General features: G+C 50.8%; 6 protein-coding genes across 6 annotated transcripts; 3 read left to right on the top strand and 3 right to left on the bottom strand.

Annotated features, from left to right (window-relative positions):
• Positions 1–104: 104 nt before the first annotated feature.
• Positions 105–1,514, top strand: POX_h09490 (Mitochondrial outer membrane protein porin; the record flags this gene model as incomplete). The annotated part of the gene is made up of 6 exons (XM_050118244.1): positions 105–152; positions 257–290; positions 342–430; positions 582–612; positions 770–1,272; positions 1,365–1,514. The coding sequence occupies 6 exons, from the start codon at positions 105–107 to the stop codon at positions 1,512–1,514; spliced, it is 855 nt and encodes a 284-aa protein (XP_049965031.1).
• A 674-nt stretch (positions 1,515–2,188) lies between these two features.
• On the bottom strand, positions 2,189–3,633 carry POX_h09489 (uncharacterized protein; the record flags this gene model as incomplete). Its single annotated transcript, XM_050118243.1, has 3 exons — positions 2,189–2,954; positions 3,109–3,498; positions 3,593–3,633. The coding sequence occupies 3 exons, from the start codon at positions 3,631–3,633 to the stop codon at positions 2,189–2,191; spliced, it is 1,197 nt and encodes a 398-aa protein (XP_049965030.1).
• A 1,510-nt stretch (positions 3,634–5,143) lies between these two features.
• On the top strand, positions 5,144–6,980 carry POX_h09488 (Methionine aminopeptidase 2-1; the record flags this gene model as incomplete). Its single annotated transcript, XM_050118242.1, has 7 exons — positions 5,144–5,183; positions 5,243–5,371; positions 5,504–6,099; positions 6,199–6,462; positions 6,549–6,710; positions 6,775–6,861; positions 6,924–6,980. The coding sequence occupies 7 exons, from the start codon at positions 5,144–5,146 to the stop codon at positions 6,978–6,980; spliced, it is 1,335 nt and encodes a 444-aa protein (XP_049965029.1).
• Positions 6,981–7,751: 771 nt separating this feature from the next.
• Positions 7,752–9,006, top strand: POX_h09487 (uncharacterized protein; the record flags this gene model as incomplete). Its single annotated transcript, XM_050118241.1, has 4 exons — positions 7,752–8,128; positions 8,334–8,389; positions 8,635–8,798; positions 8,977–9,006. The coding sequence occupies 4 exons, from the start codon at positions 7,752–7,754 to the stop codon at positions 9,004–9,006; spliced, it is 627 nt and encodes a 208-aa protein (XP_049965028.1).
• A 1,352-nt stretch (positions 9,007–10,358) lies between these two features.
• On the bottom strand, positions 10,359–11,893 carry POX_h09486 (Mannan polymerase II complex anp1 subunit; the record flags this gene model as incomplete). The annotated part of the gene is made up of 5 exons (XM_050118240.1): positions 10,359–10,525; positions 10,593–10,808; positions 10,899–10,946; positions 11,010–11,641; positions 11,721–11,893. 5 exons carry the CDS (start codon positions 11,891–11,893, stop codon positions 10,359–10,361), a joined length of 1,236 nt encoding a protein of 411 aa, XP_049965027.1.
• A 2,388-nt stretch (positions 11,894–14,281) lies between these two features.
• Positions 14,282–15,220, bottom strand: POX_h09485 (uncharacterized protein; the record flags this gene model as incomplete). Its single annotated transcript, XM_050118239.1, has 1 exon — positions 14,282–15,220. The coding sequence occupies one exon, from the start codon at positions 15,218–15,220 to the stop codon at positions 14,282–14,284; it is 939 nt and encodes a 312-aa protein (XP_049965026.1).
• Positions 15,221–15,833: the final 613 nt, after the last annotated feature.

Raw genomic sequence — 15,833 nt, 5'->3', positions numbered from 1 at the left:
ACTGGGGCCCCTTCCCACCTGTCCCCCCCCAACATCATCACACTCCTTCCCTTTCTTTCCTCTTCCTCAATCATACCGATTCTTTCAGTCTCCAAATCCTCAAAATGTCTGCTCCTGCTGCTTTCTCCGACATCGCCAAGGCGGCCAATGATGTGCGTATCAGCCAACCCGAAGCTAGCTAGATGCTACTCGGCTTTTTCTGGTTGAGAGAAAAAAAATAAGAAAGGAATTCTTTGAAGCTGATGGCTTGCGACAGCTCCTGAACAAGGACTTCTACCACGCCAGCCCGGGTACGTTGAACTTCCCCAGATCGGTTGTAGTCATTGCTAATTAGTCTTTAGCTTCCCTTGAGGTCAAGTCCAAGGCCCCCAACGGTGTCACCTTCACCGTTAAGGGCAAGTCCTCTCACGAGGGTGCCATTGCTGGTCAGGTCAGTGGTTTTTCCCCCTTCTCTCTCGCTCTTTCTATTTCCCCCTCCCGCTCCCGAGGCTGAGCCCGGCGATATTTCACGCGCGACACGACGCATTGAGAGGCGATACGTTTTAGATCATTCACTGACTGAGAAAACTTGTCCACTGCAGCTCGAGGCCAAGTACGTTGATGCGCCCACCGGTAAGGCCCCCCCCCCCCCCCCAATAGAGATGAAACCTCCCAATCCCGGCGCGTCCAAGGTTCGGCCAACGACACTTTCTCTGTCGTGTCGATCCTTTTGTGTCGCGTCGGGTAACCTATGACATGTTTTCAAGCTAATGCTCCTCCCCCGTGCCAGGTCTTACCCTGACCCAGGCTTGGACCACCGCCAACGCCCTCGACACCAAGCTCGAGCTCAACAACAACATCGCCAAGGGCCTCAAGGCTGAGATCCTCACTCAGTACCAGCCCGCTAAGCAGTCCAAGGGTGCCAAGCTCAACCTGTACTTCAAGCAGCCCAACCTGCACGCCCGTGCCTTCTTCGACCTGTTGAACGGCCCCACCGCCAACCTCGACGCTGTCCTCGGCCACGAGGGCTTCCTCGTCGGTGCTGAGGGTGGCTACGACGTCAACAAGGCTGCCATCACCAAGTACTCTGCTGCCGTCGGTTACTCCGTTCCCCAGTACTCTGCTGCCATCACTGCCAGCAACAACCTGTCCCTCTTCTCCGCCTCTTACTACCACCGCGTCAACGCTCAGGTTGAGGCCGGTGCCAAGGCTTCCTGGGACTCCACCTCCGGCAACACTGTCGGCCTCGAGGTTGCCAGCAAGTACCGCCTGGACCCCTCTTCCTTCGCCAAGGTATGTTTCATCTCTCTCGTGGAAGATTTAAATGTAAATATACGCGAAGAGATTGCTGACGATGTGATTTCTTCTTCTTTTCTCTCCCATAGGCCAAGATCAACGACCGTGGTATCGCCGCTCTGGCCTACAACGTTCTCCTTCGCCCTGGTGTCACCCTCGGCCTGGGTGCCTCTTTCGATACCCAGAACCTGAACCAGGCCGCCCACAAGGTTGGCGCCAGCTTCACCTTCGAGGCTTAAGTGCACTCTCCTCCCCCCCCTTTGGACTTCACCATGCGGCTGTAGAAGCGCCTTGGTAATGGTCTCCCCGGAGAAGTGGTTGGGTCTTTATTGTATGAAAAAAATTCCGCATGTCTTTGAACAGAAGGATGTTCGACGTAAAGATTGATCCGCGCTCCATTAAGCCGATAATTCTGTGCGTGGTATATGTCTATGTACCTTTTGCGCGCGTTGTATATCAAATCTAAAGACTTTTCTCCTTTGTTTGACCACTTTTCCTATTTGTGATGCTTGTGGTATTTTCCCATCTATCATCGGCAATGTCGAAAGTCCCTGGGCACAGCGTAACCCCCATATTTTGAGACCAATTCTGATCACAAGCCACGTTCCATCTTGGCCTTAGTATAAGCCTTCACGTGAGGGTTGTGCTCACCCATTTCAAGATGTCTTTCTAATAAGTTCACCGGCCATCTTTCTATTCGATTAGCTACCACATGACTTTGTGTAAATGAGGGATCGGTAGAACGATATGAGCTCCGAGAGCATAACTCATCCGCCATCTTGAGCCAGCTACCAGAGCATGGCGTTCAAGAGACCCCAACACTCATCTCGTATATCGCACACTATGTACCCACATGCATCGCATCTGATTCCTCTCCTCGCCCCCGATCCTCACACCTGAAACCCGACACGTTTCAAGACGAAACAGACAAGACATCCTTCCTCTTCTTCCCCGTCTTTGAATCCTCCCCTCCCGCCGACCACTGCCAGAACCCCGTCATCGCCCCGGCCAATACCAAAATCCCACACACGACGATAAACCGCACCAAGCCGAAATCCCCACCCGCTTCCGACGACATGTCCGCCTTTTCGCGCGCCGCCATTCGAGCCCTCGTCACACGTTGTCGTCGGCGCTCATCCTCCGCTTTCTGTGTGCGAAAGTGGCCGCGCGCATTGAAATGGTGAAGCGGATTTCGCTCGATAAAGCCCAGCGGGTCCTCTTCTGGATCGTATTTTTTCCCCGCGGCGCTGGCGTCTGCGCCCGCGCCTGCTGTGCTCGCCGCGGATCCATATCCAGTTCCTGCTTTCCCGGCCGCATAGCCCTCTGTCGTTCTTCCCGTTGCACCGTATCCACCCTGGGCGTAGAAACTAGGCGGGGGACCTCGGAATGTACCTCGGCGATTGCTCAGTCCGCTTGCTGGGCGAGACCCGGCGTATCCGCCTCCGCCTTTGTGGACGTTAGCGGAGTGGCTGCTGTGAGAGCCGGATGGATGTGCTCGGCCGTGGGCGTGAGCGTGGCCGTGGGCATGGTGGAAGCCGTGATCTCGATCGTAGGTGGCGCGTTTATGGGTGTTGGAGAGGACGGAGTAGGCGGAGGAGATTTTGGCGAATCGTTGACTGGCGTTGGGATCGTCACGGTTGCGGTCTGGGTGGTGGCGGAGGGAGAGGGCGTAGAATTTTCTGGGAGTTGAAATGGATGGTGTTAGATGGAGGGGAGGAGAATTGAGGGGGGTTGTTTTAGTAGGATTTGTGGAGGCAGGTTGGTGTATTGAGGTATGGGGACGGGATATGTATGTGTGTGTGTGAGAGAGAGAGTGTGTGTATTTGTGCGTACTTTTTGATCTCGACGGGCGAGGCTGTCACGGGGAGGTCGAGGATTTCATAGTAATTTTGGTCTCGGGGAGATCTGGCGCTGGTAGAGAAGGAGTGACGTTGGGTTTGGATTTGTGGAGGAGGATATCTTGCGTAGATGCAATAGTAGTAGTAGGAAGAGAAGGAGGATGAGGGAAATTGTCGAAAAGAATCTGCAGATCGACTTGGTCGTGTGGATGTGCTCTGACACCGGATGTGATTCTGATGGCGGTTGCTATGCGTTGCGCGCGGTCCCAACCTGGCTGTTGGTATTGACGGGGCTCGTAGAGACGTTGTGCGAAGTGGAGGCATTGCCTTGTATTCTGAATACCCCGACTGAACCGGCGACGAAGGCAAGGTCACTTGAAAGACACTGTGAGGCGTCAGGCGTGATGGTTAGTAGGTGAGTCCCAGAGTCGTGTTGTTTGCAGGGGAAAGTGAGGGAGATCGCGGAGTTGCAGTCGTACTTCCGCCGGAGCCAATCGATCGATCGGCGGTCGTGCGTCATCGGTGGATAATGTGTGCCTCTCGATACTGACAGTGAGTATTGTAGTAGCGCACGAGTTCCTATTTGTACAGGGTTGGGGAATGTCATCGACCATGTCAGTGTCAAGGAAAATCTTGAGAATATGCTTCAATTTCCACAATGTCATTTCAAGCTGTACATCTTCGTCAGGTCCCTTTGCTTACTACTTTTCACGGGCCTTTTGTTACGTCCCACTGGACCGTTGCCGCAGGGCACACTCGAGTTGGGCGGTCGGGTAAAGATGATCAGATTAGATGGAACGATTGACTCTGGTGCAACTCATTGCTATATACTAAAGAGTAAATGTTGTGCATGGGACAGATATTGCAATGATACCTACTTTTGTGGTCCATAGTGAAGTGTCATTTTCATCATCTCGAAACTTGTCGGTAACAAGATCGGGAGTCTCGTCGAATGCAACCAGAGCGCACTGGAGTCGTCTTTACTGTCGGGTTGGTCTTTATACAATTACAGACGGGAGCCGGAGAAGCCTGAATACCCTTGTTCGCTCAGTCCTTAGTGTTGGAACTGACGGGGGACTGGTCTCGGGGTAGTCGTTACTCAAACAAGCTTGCTGGTGTGGCTCTGGACAATATTTAATCAGAGCCATGTGCCGGTGGTCCTACAAGCATGGAGTCTCTCTATTCTTGAATGCTCTAGTTCCATACCTTTATTCTACCATCTCCTTTCTGATTCTATCTCAGCTGCGTCCCGAACAGGCCGCTGAGAAACTACAATTCTCATCTTTGACCTATAGAAATTCTGAATTCTCAAGGTCGTTGGCTGCTGTCATCAAGACATGATACGCGGAAACAGATAGAGTTCAAATCCCGGACATCTCTCAATGCCCTGCTAAATAAGCATGCCTCCAATTGGGACCAGGACCTGGACCTGGAAAAAGATCTCTACTTTTTGTCTTTTCTCTTCTTCTTTCTCTGTATCTGTGACAAATGAACGGTGTTTTGAAGTGATTGAATCTTTTATGTACCTGAAGACAACCATAGTAGAAACGTTGCGGTGCTCTTCGAGAATGGCTATCGAGAATAGCAGGGGCCTGGTTACCGGACCAAAAAAAAGTCCTGCTCGGAGCACGAAGAAATGAGTGCATTCATATTCAATTGCCAACCAGCGCTGGCCACTAGGTGGTGCTGATTACCTATCCTTGCCACGCTGAACTGAAGATCTCAATTGAGGGAGGTCCTGAAGCTTCTTCATTGTAGCAGGTGTCGATCTTCATCCCCCCTTCTGCCACTGGGATATAGTACCCACAAAGTATTTCATAAACACACTCACAAGGTGGAAAGATTGCGAAAGGAGTGCCGGACAAATTGACGATCATCTGACAGAGGTCACATTCGTTCCGCAAATGGAGGTCCGTCATTAAGCGGGGCTGGGCGGATCTTATCGCGCGAGAAAATCTTTCCCCGACGCCTTCAAAGCAACCCCGATTTCTCTTCCTCCACTCATCTGCTAGCTTATCTGCTACCATACAATGGCAGCCCAGGCGACCGAGAAGCTGCAGCAGCTGGAACGTGAGTTGCCTTCGGGAGAACGCCCCGTTCAACACGGCAAGACTGACCATTCTCTGCAGTGAACGGCCAAAATGGCGCTCCGGCCGACGCCCCCGCGGTTGACCAGACGGCCTCTGGCGAAGCCGAGGACGACTCTGATGATGATCAGGTAGAGGGAGAGGGTGCTCCGGAGGCGGGAGCAGCTGGAGGTATGCTGATGTCAAACCATTGCTTCTGCGGCCCATTATACATCATGAATCTCCAACCCCCACTTCCGTGACCCCGCACCGACCTTGGTTTCTCAATGACATGAAGCTAACGATGAAGTTGCACTCCAAAAGCTGCCAAGAAGAAGAAGAAGCGCAAGTCCAAGAAGAAGAAGAAGGGTGGTGCCAAGGTTCAGAGCGAGCCTCCCCGTGTCCCCGTGTCTCAATTATTCCCGAACAACACCTACCCCGAGGGCGAGATTGTCGAGTATCAGAATGAGAATTCATACCGCACCACCAACGAGGAGAAGCGATATCTGGATCGCATGAACAACGACTTCCTGCAGGAGTACCGCCAAGGTGCCGAGGTCCACCGTCAGGTCCGGCAGTACGCCCAAAAGAATATCCGCCCGGGTCAGACTTTGACGGAGATTGCGGAGGGCATTGAGGACTCTGTGCGTGCCCTGACCGGTCACTCTGGCTTGGAGGAAGGGGACAACCTGAAGGGTGGCATGGGTTTCCCCTGTGGTCTGAGCATCAACCACTGCGCGGCTCACTACACCCCCAATGCGGGCAACAAGATGGTCTTGAACCAAGGAGATGTCATGAAGGTTGATTTCGGTGCGCACATCAATGGTCGTATTGTCGACAGTGCTTTCACCATGAGCTTCGACCCCGTGTATGATCCGCTTTTGGAGGCTGTCAAGGATGCCACCAACACTGGTATTCGGGTACGTGAATGCACCACTAGCAAAAAAGAAAGAAGAAGAAGAAGAAGAAAAAAAAAGGAAAAAGAGAAACGAAGATTTCAGAACTGACTGCTTGATTAGGAAGCCGGAATTGACGTTCGTATGAGCGATATCGGTGCGGCCATCCAAGAAGCCATGGAGAGCTACGAGGTTGAGCTTAACGGAACCATGCACCCGGTCAAGTGCATTCGAAACTTGAACGGACACAACATTGAACAGCATGTCATTCACGGAGGCAAGAGCGTACCTATCGTCAAGGGAACCGATCAGACCAAGATGGAGGAAGGTGAAGTCTTTGCGATTGAGACGTTTGGCAGTACCGGCAAGGGATATGTTCGGGAAGAAGTGAGTTCCTTGATGCCGCAGATGTGCCCTGTCATTGAAAAGCAAAACACGTCGAAGGGAGGATCCCTGCTGACCCGCGAGAATAGATGGAATGCTCTCACTATGCCATTGCTCAAGATGCGCCCAACGTGCCCCTTCGTCTGTCATCCGCCAAGAATTTGTTGAATGTGATTCAAAAGAACTTTGGCACATTGCCCTTCTGCCGGCGATACTTGGATCGTCTGGGTCAGGAGAAGTATCTTCTGGGGGTAAGACAGACCGTCTTGGGGGAAATATGTCCTCGGTCGTTGCTAACATGGACGATTCTCTTAGTTGAACAATCTGGTTTCGTCCGGTATCGTTCAAGATTACCCGCCTCTCTGCGACATCAAGGGCTCTTATACTGCCCAATACGAGCACGTGAGTTTTATCACACAGACTGGATGTCTCCTTTCCTTCGACCGTGGCTTACATGATTCTAGACCATTGTGCTCCGCCCCAACGTGAAGGAGGTTATCAGCCGAGGAGACGACTACTAAGGCTGGGAATGATGCATGATTTAGTTTGCCAATACAAAATGCCCTGTGTACGACCCAAAACTAGCCCCCCAGACAAACGTTCAGGTCTGTCCGATTCAGTCGCGGAATCGAGAGATTGGACCAAGACACACCTTTGATTTGAACCTGGAAACCTATAGTCTTCAAAGTGACAGGCCCGGATGATGAGACCCAGCTGGTTTCTGAGCGGCGTAAATACCTTTCTCGGAGACCAGGTGATCTTTTCCTTCAACCTCTAAACTCTCAGTCTGCGTTTCAGCCTGGGGACAAATTCCAGGCGTACGCTTCAAACTGTCGGTTTTTCCTCATGACGAAAGATGCAATACAAGGCCAATTTCCCCCCAAGTTGCCTACTTCTCTCCACCCATCCTGGGTACCTTCTTTGTACCTCTACAAATTTGCCCTTGATGAACCAAATTCACCATCTATCAAAGTTCTCCCAATCTCCTTCGCCTCCTCGGTGGGACTTGGGTGACAACTTAATAACTTGTCCATTGACCAGTTGACCGGTACCCTTTCCCCAACGGCTCCGCGCGGTCTTTCTCAAAACTCCAACTCCTCCGTTTGCATCCCTCGCAAGCTTATCCCCCCCCCTTTCTTTGCTCCCCCATCTCACCCCTCACAGAGTCAATCGAGTCCGTAAACATTGTTTCCTCCACTACTCTCCGACCTCCTCGTCCATCGGCCCCCAGCTCCAGTGATCAATTCCTCATTGGAACCCCTCAGATTAAATTCATCCAAAGCCAACCCAAAATGCTTCCCCACCACCTTCTCCCCGCTTCGTCTTCTGCGGCCGCCGCCCCCCACTCGCTCCGTCGGCACGTCTTCATCCGCAGCTCGTCCAGAATCACTTCATCTCTTCGAGTCTACTCTCCTCCTTCTCTCTCCTATTCCTCCTCTGCTCGATCATACTCGGCAATCTCTCCGGAAAGAACCCCTCGCAACTCAATTCCTCATTCGAGACCTGCTTCTTTCATCGGATCCTCTCCGTCTCCCTTCCCGCGCCACCACTTTGCTCCCCACTCTTTCCCCGTCCGAAGCATCATGTCGTCCGCCCCCGCGAAGAAGGAGTTTCTCTGCATTCTGCCCGATTTTCCCGGTGCCCAGGCGAAGCGGTTGGAAGTTCGTCCGTAAGTACTCAAATTACTACTGTGGGAATATCAATCTGCTGTTATACCCTCGGTGAAAGCGCAGGTAGGAGGCAGAGGTACACGAACAAGACTAAACAGATAGACTCGTCCAAGATCCGCATAGCAACTTGATTTAGGAGGACAGGGAAATGGGAACAAATCTTTTGGACTGCATGTTTGGCTGACATACTCCATTGCCGTACAGTGCGCATCTAGAAGGTGTCAAGCCCCTCGTTGCATCGGGTGAAATCGTTGCCGGAGGTATGTATCATGCGTGACAAACTATCCCAACTTCAACATTTGCTCCGATTCCCTACCCTGCCACCTACTATGTGAGATGGAAAAACACCCATCACGCATAATGATCTACCTCTTTTCTTTCCCTTTGGCTATAATGCACTGTCAACGAAGTCGCAGGCATTTAGAAGACAAGCTCTTTCCTTTCCCAAATCAATCCAATTTAGCGCGCTGACTTACTTTTTTTTTTGGAACCCCCCCCCCTACAGGCGCCATGCTCGAGTCTCATCCCGCCGAGGGAGAAGTTCCAAATTTCAAGGGAAGCATGATGCTTGCCGTGGCTGAAAGTGAAGCCGAAGTGCGCGCTCTCCTCGAGAAGGATATCTACTCCCGCTCTGGAGTATGGGATTTGGCGAATGCGCAGATCATCCCGGTAGGTCATGGAGCTTTCACCTCTCCCCCCTCTCTCCTATCTTCTTTTTTTTCCCTTTCCCTTCCTTCGTACCATGATTCTAGTCAAGTATTGTCGAACCCCGATCTTCGAAACCAAGACAAGTGCTTATTTGGCGGACGCACTTTGCTAATCCCCGACTTTGTGTGAAACATTCTAGTTCAAATCCGCCGTGCGGAAAGAGCTGTGATTCGATTATCTCCAAGTGCGAAGACTGAGTGAGAACAGAAAACCCCCTCCCCAAATCAATTATTTCGTCTATAGACCCTCCAGCCGGAATTTACTTTTTCCCGTGCAAGTTTTACTACATGATTACTTTGTAAAAAGCAAAATAGTCCCCTACTCCTCCGTTTTTACTTCAATAAAAAACAGGGGAAAAAAAAGGACACTGAACTGACCATTACTGGACATCAAAACTGAACAATCAAAAGTGGAAGGGGGAGATTTATCAATGAATCCCCGCGAGACGTACATACTAGGTCCATACTTCCGGACCTCCTACCCACCCTCTACATCTCTACCTAGTTGGTGGCGTGAGTATTCAAAAGCCCGTCTTGGAAGGGGGAAAACAAAGTAGGTACAAAGGCGTAGAAGCTACCGACCTTGATCCTATTAAATGGATGATGGCGGATTTGCTGGGGAAATTTTTAAAAGGACATGACTTCTCTGAGGCGCATGGATCATCACTTTCAGACACATGGGTGATGGCCATTGGCACTCGAGGCCTTAGTCTCGCGCCTGAGTTCCATCCATTGGCGGGCAGATTTTGCTGGATCGGATGAAGGAAGATAACAGGACGGGAGGCGGAATATAAATCACGATTCAGATCGTAGTTTCATCATCTGGGCTATGTATGAAGCAGGACCATAAAATGACCAGAAACAAGCAGGATAAGAAGAAAAAGGATGGCAGAGGGGACCATCAAGAAAGACGAAGGAAGGATGTGTATAGTACTAAGAGTAGAAGAAGAAGAAAAAAAAAGAAAAAGTAGTGGATAGGTCTCAAGAACCGGCACTTTCTATAAGGCCCCCCCCCCTGCCACCTCCTGTGATCCGGTCGAGTAACATTTTCTCCAAAAGCGCCGAGAACAAAACAAGCACACATTCAACGTACAAGACCCATCCACACGAGGACGTACTCAAAAACACACAACAAATGTCGTTCCTAAGACAACACATGACGAGAGAAAAAGAAAGGAAGAACAGGTGGAATTATGAGAGATCATTATGCCTCCATGGCGAGTGAAAACGTCCCTCCTCGGGAAACAATGCAAAGACACCAGCTGGTGGGGACGGTGACTCCCACCATTGACGGCGTATATCGGAATCAAATCACACAAGGGTGGCCCGCTTAGTCTGGGGACATGATGACCGAAGCAAGGCGGGAATCGGGGTGGGCCCCCTTACGGGTGAGCATCCCATCGAGGTGACAAAGTCACGAAATGATTCGGAGAAAAGATCGCGCGAGACGAAGATCAACTTGGTGACTCGCGGAGCGCTAAGCATGGATAAGTTTATAAATGCAAACGCATGAGTATCGCGTCTAGTACGCCTTGCGATCTCCCAAGTTGCCGGGCTTCTCGTCGGTGTCGATGTGCCAGACCACGTAGTTGGGGAGACCAATGACCTGGTAGCCAGCACGCTTGGCCATCTTGGCGAAGCCTTCCGTCTCGGCTTGGTTCTCGAATGAATATGCAGGGAAATTGATACCTAAGGGAGCAGAGACGGATTAGAGAGCCGTCATAAGAGAGTGCCTAACTTGAGATGGGTGACTTACCGGAGCGGTGAACATCGGCCTTGACGAGAATGTTGACACCACCAATACCATCAAGCTCAACCTCCTCATCCTTGTTCTTTCTCCAATCGCCCATGCTGACCAAGTAGGTTCGACCAGTGTCGTACTCCTTGTAACCCTCGGCAAGGATAGTGTCGGGGTCGAGAGTTTGACGCAGGCGGCGGGCCTTGTCGGATTCGATCCAGGAGTTGTAGTCGACTGAACGAATTCAAGTTAGCAACAGAATCGCCAAAGAGATCAAATCCGGGAGGTTTTTTTTTCATTTCTCTCTCAGAGGGGTTCACCTACAGCGACCCTCAATATCGTGACCATCGCGGTAGCGGTGGAACCAAATGTCTGCGAATTATCATCAGCACTTATTCTTCTCGTCGTGAGCCATCGCTCAGCAATGAAACGTACTGGGCACCAAAATATCCTTATCGTGGGCCATAAAATCCTCCAGAATGCGCTCGGGGCAATCGGTAATATCGACGTCGCGCCAGTAGACCCATGAGTGATCAGGCTTCAAGGCCGAGTAAAGAAGATAATTGCGGGCACGGCCGATAGCCTTGCGACGAGGGCCCTGGGCAGCAAAAGAGTGTCGCTCCTCCACGGTCATCTCAGTCTCGGCACCAAAGTCCTTCTTGATGACGGTGGCACTGCGGAAGCGGACTTTTTCATCGGCGTGGTTTTGAATGCGGTCGAGTTCGGCGGCAAGAGTGGCGAGAGTCTCATCCTTGGAGTCGCCGACAAGGAAGGCCAGATCAATCAATTCGTGAGGGTAGGTCAACTTGTAGAGAAGGTTGAAGTATTGCTCGAGGTAGGGGGCAGCGTCGCGCAGAGGGGTCAGAATGAGAACGCGCTCGCGGTTGAAGAAGGCCTTGTTGGTGGATTTAATGGGGTTCAAGTCGACTTCCGAGATGGAAGTGCTGTTGACTTCGAGAGGTTCGTGGTGATTGAAGAGGACAGGTGTTTGAGCGTGAGCATTCCATGCCACCATCTCATTGAGACTCATCTCCATGGGTGACTTGGAGGAACCGTAGCAGTAGAAACTATTGCAGGAGGTGAAAGGGTTAGTGGCAAGAACGAGCGACCAGCTAGACCAAATGATAAGAGGGCAAAGTAACATACTTTTGCATCTCAGAGGCAGACTTGCTGACACCGCGCCACAGCAGAATAATAAGACCTGTGACGGCGATCGAGACCAAAAAGCGAGTCCGCGTCAGGAGAACGAGGACGGCCCTCCATGGGGGCAAGCCCGCTCTGGCGGACTTCCAATTCACTCCACCTTTTGGCAACAACATATTGGGAGAGGGAGAGGTGCGAATTAGGTGTAAGGAGTGATAAACGTCGAGAGGCGACTCGACAGAAGGGGACGATTCCGGCTGTCAGAAGCCCGGTGAAACTATCTTCTGGGTTGAGATGTTGTTTTTTTGGGTTCGAGGGATCAAGGAGAGGGCACACCCATCGAAAGCCCCTTAATGACCGAACGAATGAGGTCTCAGAGCTCGCGCAAACCACCGGTCTCTGAAGGAAGATTGCTGAAGACTAGAGATCACGGCTGTCAAGAGGGAGAAGGGGAGGGCGGAGACGGAGTGAGGTCGTGCACAAGAAAGAAAAGAGGAGAGAGCGTGACGGGATCGTCGGGGGGAAATTGGCCGGAGTGCCAAGCGTGAAAAGAGGCTCGAACGAGCAGAACGGGCCAGAACACCGTTTCTCTCGGAACTTCAGGCCTGAAACTCCATGATTGATCTATGATTACCGGAAGAGTTCAAAGTGAGGTATTCTGTTTATCGTCCGTTTAATATGCTCGACTGCTACTAATCCACATCCTCTTATCTTTCGCTTGCAAAGTATGTGCTGTTATACTGTGATTCCCCGTGGGTACATGTACATCTACCGGCACCGGTTCCCCTTGACGGGATGGGGTTCCAGTGACAGGAGTAATTCCTGAGTTCTCAGGCACTTGTCAATCGGATTTCAAGGCAACGGTCACGTTATTTTTAGTATTCTGTGCCACTGTTCCACTTCCGCGAGCAAGCTACAGCCACAACACACAATATTGGATAGGATAGTTCTATGGTCGTAGAATTTGAGGAGCACAAAAATTGCATAACGCCATTAGTGATGACTTGTAGTAGTTATGAAGGTGGGCAAAAAGAAACACTGCACGTGTGTCTCATGTCCTTTTCGCAGTATGCCCCTTTCCAAACTGTTAGTATCTCTCGTTTGGCCAGTAAATTGGATTACTGTCCCACCGTCTATACTAGTGCACGACCTGAGCGCAACAGTAAACGAAGTCGGGGTTTTATTACTACGCTATCATAGCGTCTACGCAGGCGGCTCAATAGGGACCTGCGTCAATTACTTGGCGTTGTCCCATTACTAGTCCTCAAGCTTCAAATCATTTTAAAGAACAGCCGGCGCACTTCAATTATGTCATTAAATGGTCTACAAGGAATCGAGAATTCCAGCCTTCTGACTATTATAGGAGTAAGTGATCGAACACAACTAGAGAGCTTAGTGCGGGATCACTGGACTTACGCCCTGTAAATTCCATGGTACTCGTCGCTTAGCGGGTAATAATTCTTGGTAGTCTGCACAATCTGAACAGTTCATCCATTCAAAGTAAAGAGACTTTGTGACTCTGAGTACTAGACCTTGCTTTATTCAACACTTACCTATCACTAGGGTGGTAAATAGAACCAGGATTTTGTGATTTCTAAGTTAGCATACCTCTCTACCTCCAGTGAATGACCGTTGATCTCTGTACAAATAGCCTATGAGAGGAGGGCAAGGCTGCAGTGAATGGGGAGTGAAAATGGTTTCTCAGTGAGAGCGAGCCGAGCGTAAAGAAAAGTTGATATTGAAGAATAATGAGTATTACGAGTATATCTAGAAATAAAATGGAGGCGCCTTCCCTTAAATACCGTATAGCCTGGAAGCATCAAAAGCGAAAGATAAGAAAGCTTTTTTTTTTTAAAAAAAAAAGAAAAGAAATAATCAATAACCCGGAGAAAAAGAGACGAGGAATTCAAAACCTGCTTCAAGGCAGAGATAGGCTTAACGTATGGCAGGTAGATAGAGTGGGGCAAAAAGGGGATATTCATCAACATGGGGATAGGTTGTCTTCAGAAACACGAATGATGAAATGGGGGACCTGCGAATTGAAAGATTCAATACAACGGGACAACCTAGAAGCGCCTGACACAAAAAATTGGAAAGAAGAGCAGTAAAGGACCACTGAGTAAGAAGCAGGCATAGATGTCTTTCAAGAGGAAAACGATCCGACGGAAAGAAGTGAATCATCATCATAACGCGTGTAGCATCCGACGAAAGAAAAATAGACTTAATTATAGGCATTGTGGTATCCGACGCAAAAAAAGAATTACCGAATACTAGGAGCGTATCCGATAGTATCCGACGAAAGCAAGATAATATCCGACGAAAGAAAAAGATGGTGTCCAAAAGCCAGCAAGCCAAAATATCAAAAGCAACGAGGATCACATCCGAGAGGACGGATGCGATATCCGACGAAACGAACCCGACTCCAGCATCATGATCAGTCCAACTAGGGTCCTTCACTTCAGGAGAGAACCCCCAATCTCGCCCCAAGATTATCATTCCCACTCTGATGACGCCACAGGCTAGGTCATCAGCCCCCCGCAAAAAGCCGCATTGCCCAGGACACCCTAAACTGAGAATGTCCCCTCTGCCCATCGCAAGAACGCTTGCCAGCAAACCCGGAGGCTTGCGAATCTGCCGTTGCCCCCTGCAAGCTCGTGCCAGTATCCTTGACGGGCTGACAGCTGTATAGGAAGGCGGGCGACTCTCTCGAGACTCAAGTGCCACGAGTCAGCGAGCACTTGGGCAACGTCATCGAGCGACAAGTCGGTCTCCACGTCGACAAAAACAATATTTCGACGAGCCTCTGCGTCAAGGCGTCCTCCCTGCATGAGCTCAGTGAGGGTTCGCTCCAATGACTGGAGCTGTCCCTCGGCGTTGACAAAGCTGAACCGAAGGTCGAGGTCGGGGAGTGGCAGACCGGGAATATCTTCGATCACAGGAAGCTCGTGAGGCCATGCCAGTGCCGTGGACGCGTTTGATACCGAAGATGGGGAGGATATTGCCGACGAAGTTGAGGCCCGAGTCGGAGTTTGGTCTCTCACGGCAGGAGTGGCAGCGAGTGGTGTGGCGGCTACAGCCGCAGGGGAATCAGCGGGCTGGGCAGGAGATCTAGGTACCGCGGGAGCAGGTTTTCTAGAACCGGAGGCGATGGAATCTTCATTCTTCTTGCGAGGGTAACGTTCCTCGCGGCATTGTTTTGCCTTCCGATTTAACTTGGCCCGGGAGTAAAGCGCATCGATACACTTCTCAGGACCGCGTCTGAAGGCAGACAAGATACTCTGGTGGAAACGCGACGACTGGCCGAGAATCTCAGCACTCAGGACATCATGTAGAATTTGGCGGAAACGATCCCGTTCAGATCCTGTGAACGACGAAATGTTGTTCTCGTCCTTCAGGTTGTCAAGGAGGACCCGAAGTTGTGCCTGAGCAGTGCGATTGCCAGAGAGACCGAGGACTTGGTCAATCTCCTGAGAAGTCATGTCCCGGCTGGCGGAAGGCATCATTTTTCCCACGGGGGCTGTAGAGAGCGAGGTGGAAAAAAGATGACGAACGTGGAGGGTTGAGAAGAGAAGAAGAGTTGAGCGATGATGATGAAGTGCGGAATTTGAATTTCAGGTGGGAATTCCTTCGTTGCGTCGTGATGTTGATGTTGGATATAAGACTAAACCAACGAGTGAGGTGAAGGTCAGAAGTGGAAAGAGGACTGATGGTCTTTTATATCCACTAGAGTTGTTGTGGACAAACACGCTAGGCCAACAGAACAGCAAAGAGCTGCTAGGCATCGCAAGGAAATCGAGCCTTTGGCACTGTTTTCTTCTCAATTCGAGTATCGCCGGCTCAGCGAGTACCAGAAGCCTCTATCACCAATTTAGGCTTGTGTCAACGAAGAAAATCCCACAAGGAACGTTTGCAAGGAAGCCGACCGCCTTGCTCCAGGCTGCACTTGTGCATTTCGCATAAGCTCTTATGATACCCAAGGCTCAGTCAGCCAGCAGCGACTCAAAAACATCAACCCGATATTCCAAAGTGCTCTCTTTGGGATAGAAGGCATCGGGATCCGGGCCAAGATCTCGCTGCCTCTCCACGTAGCGCGAAAAACATTTCTTGCCTCAACAG

Source organism: Penicillium oxalicum, chromosome VIII, assembly GCF_001723175.1.
Source record: "Penicillium oxalicum strain HP7-1 chromosome VIII, whole genome shotgun sequence".
Classification (NCBI taxonomy): Eukaryota; Fungi; Ascomycota; class Eurotiomycetes; order Eurotiales; family Aspergillaceae; genus Penicillium; species Penicillium oxalicum.
Note: the sequence above shows the minus strand (reverse complement) of the source record. Positions and strands in the feature narration are given on the sequence as shown.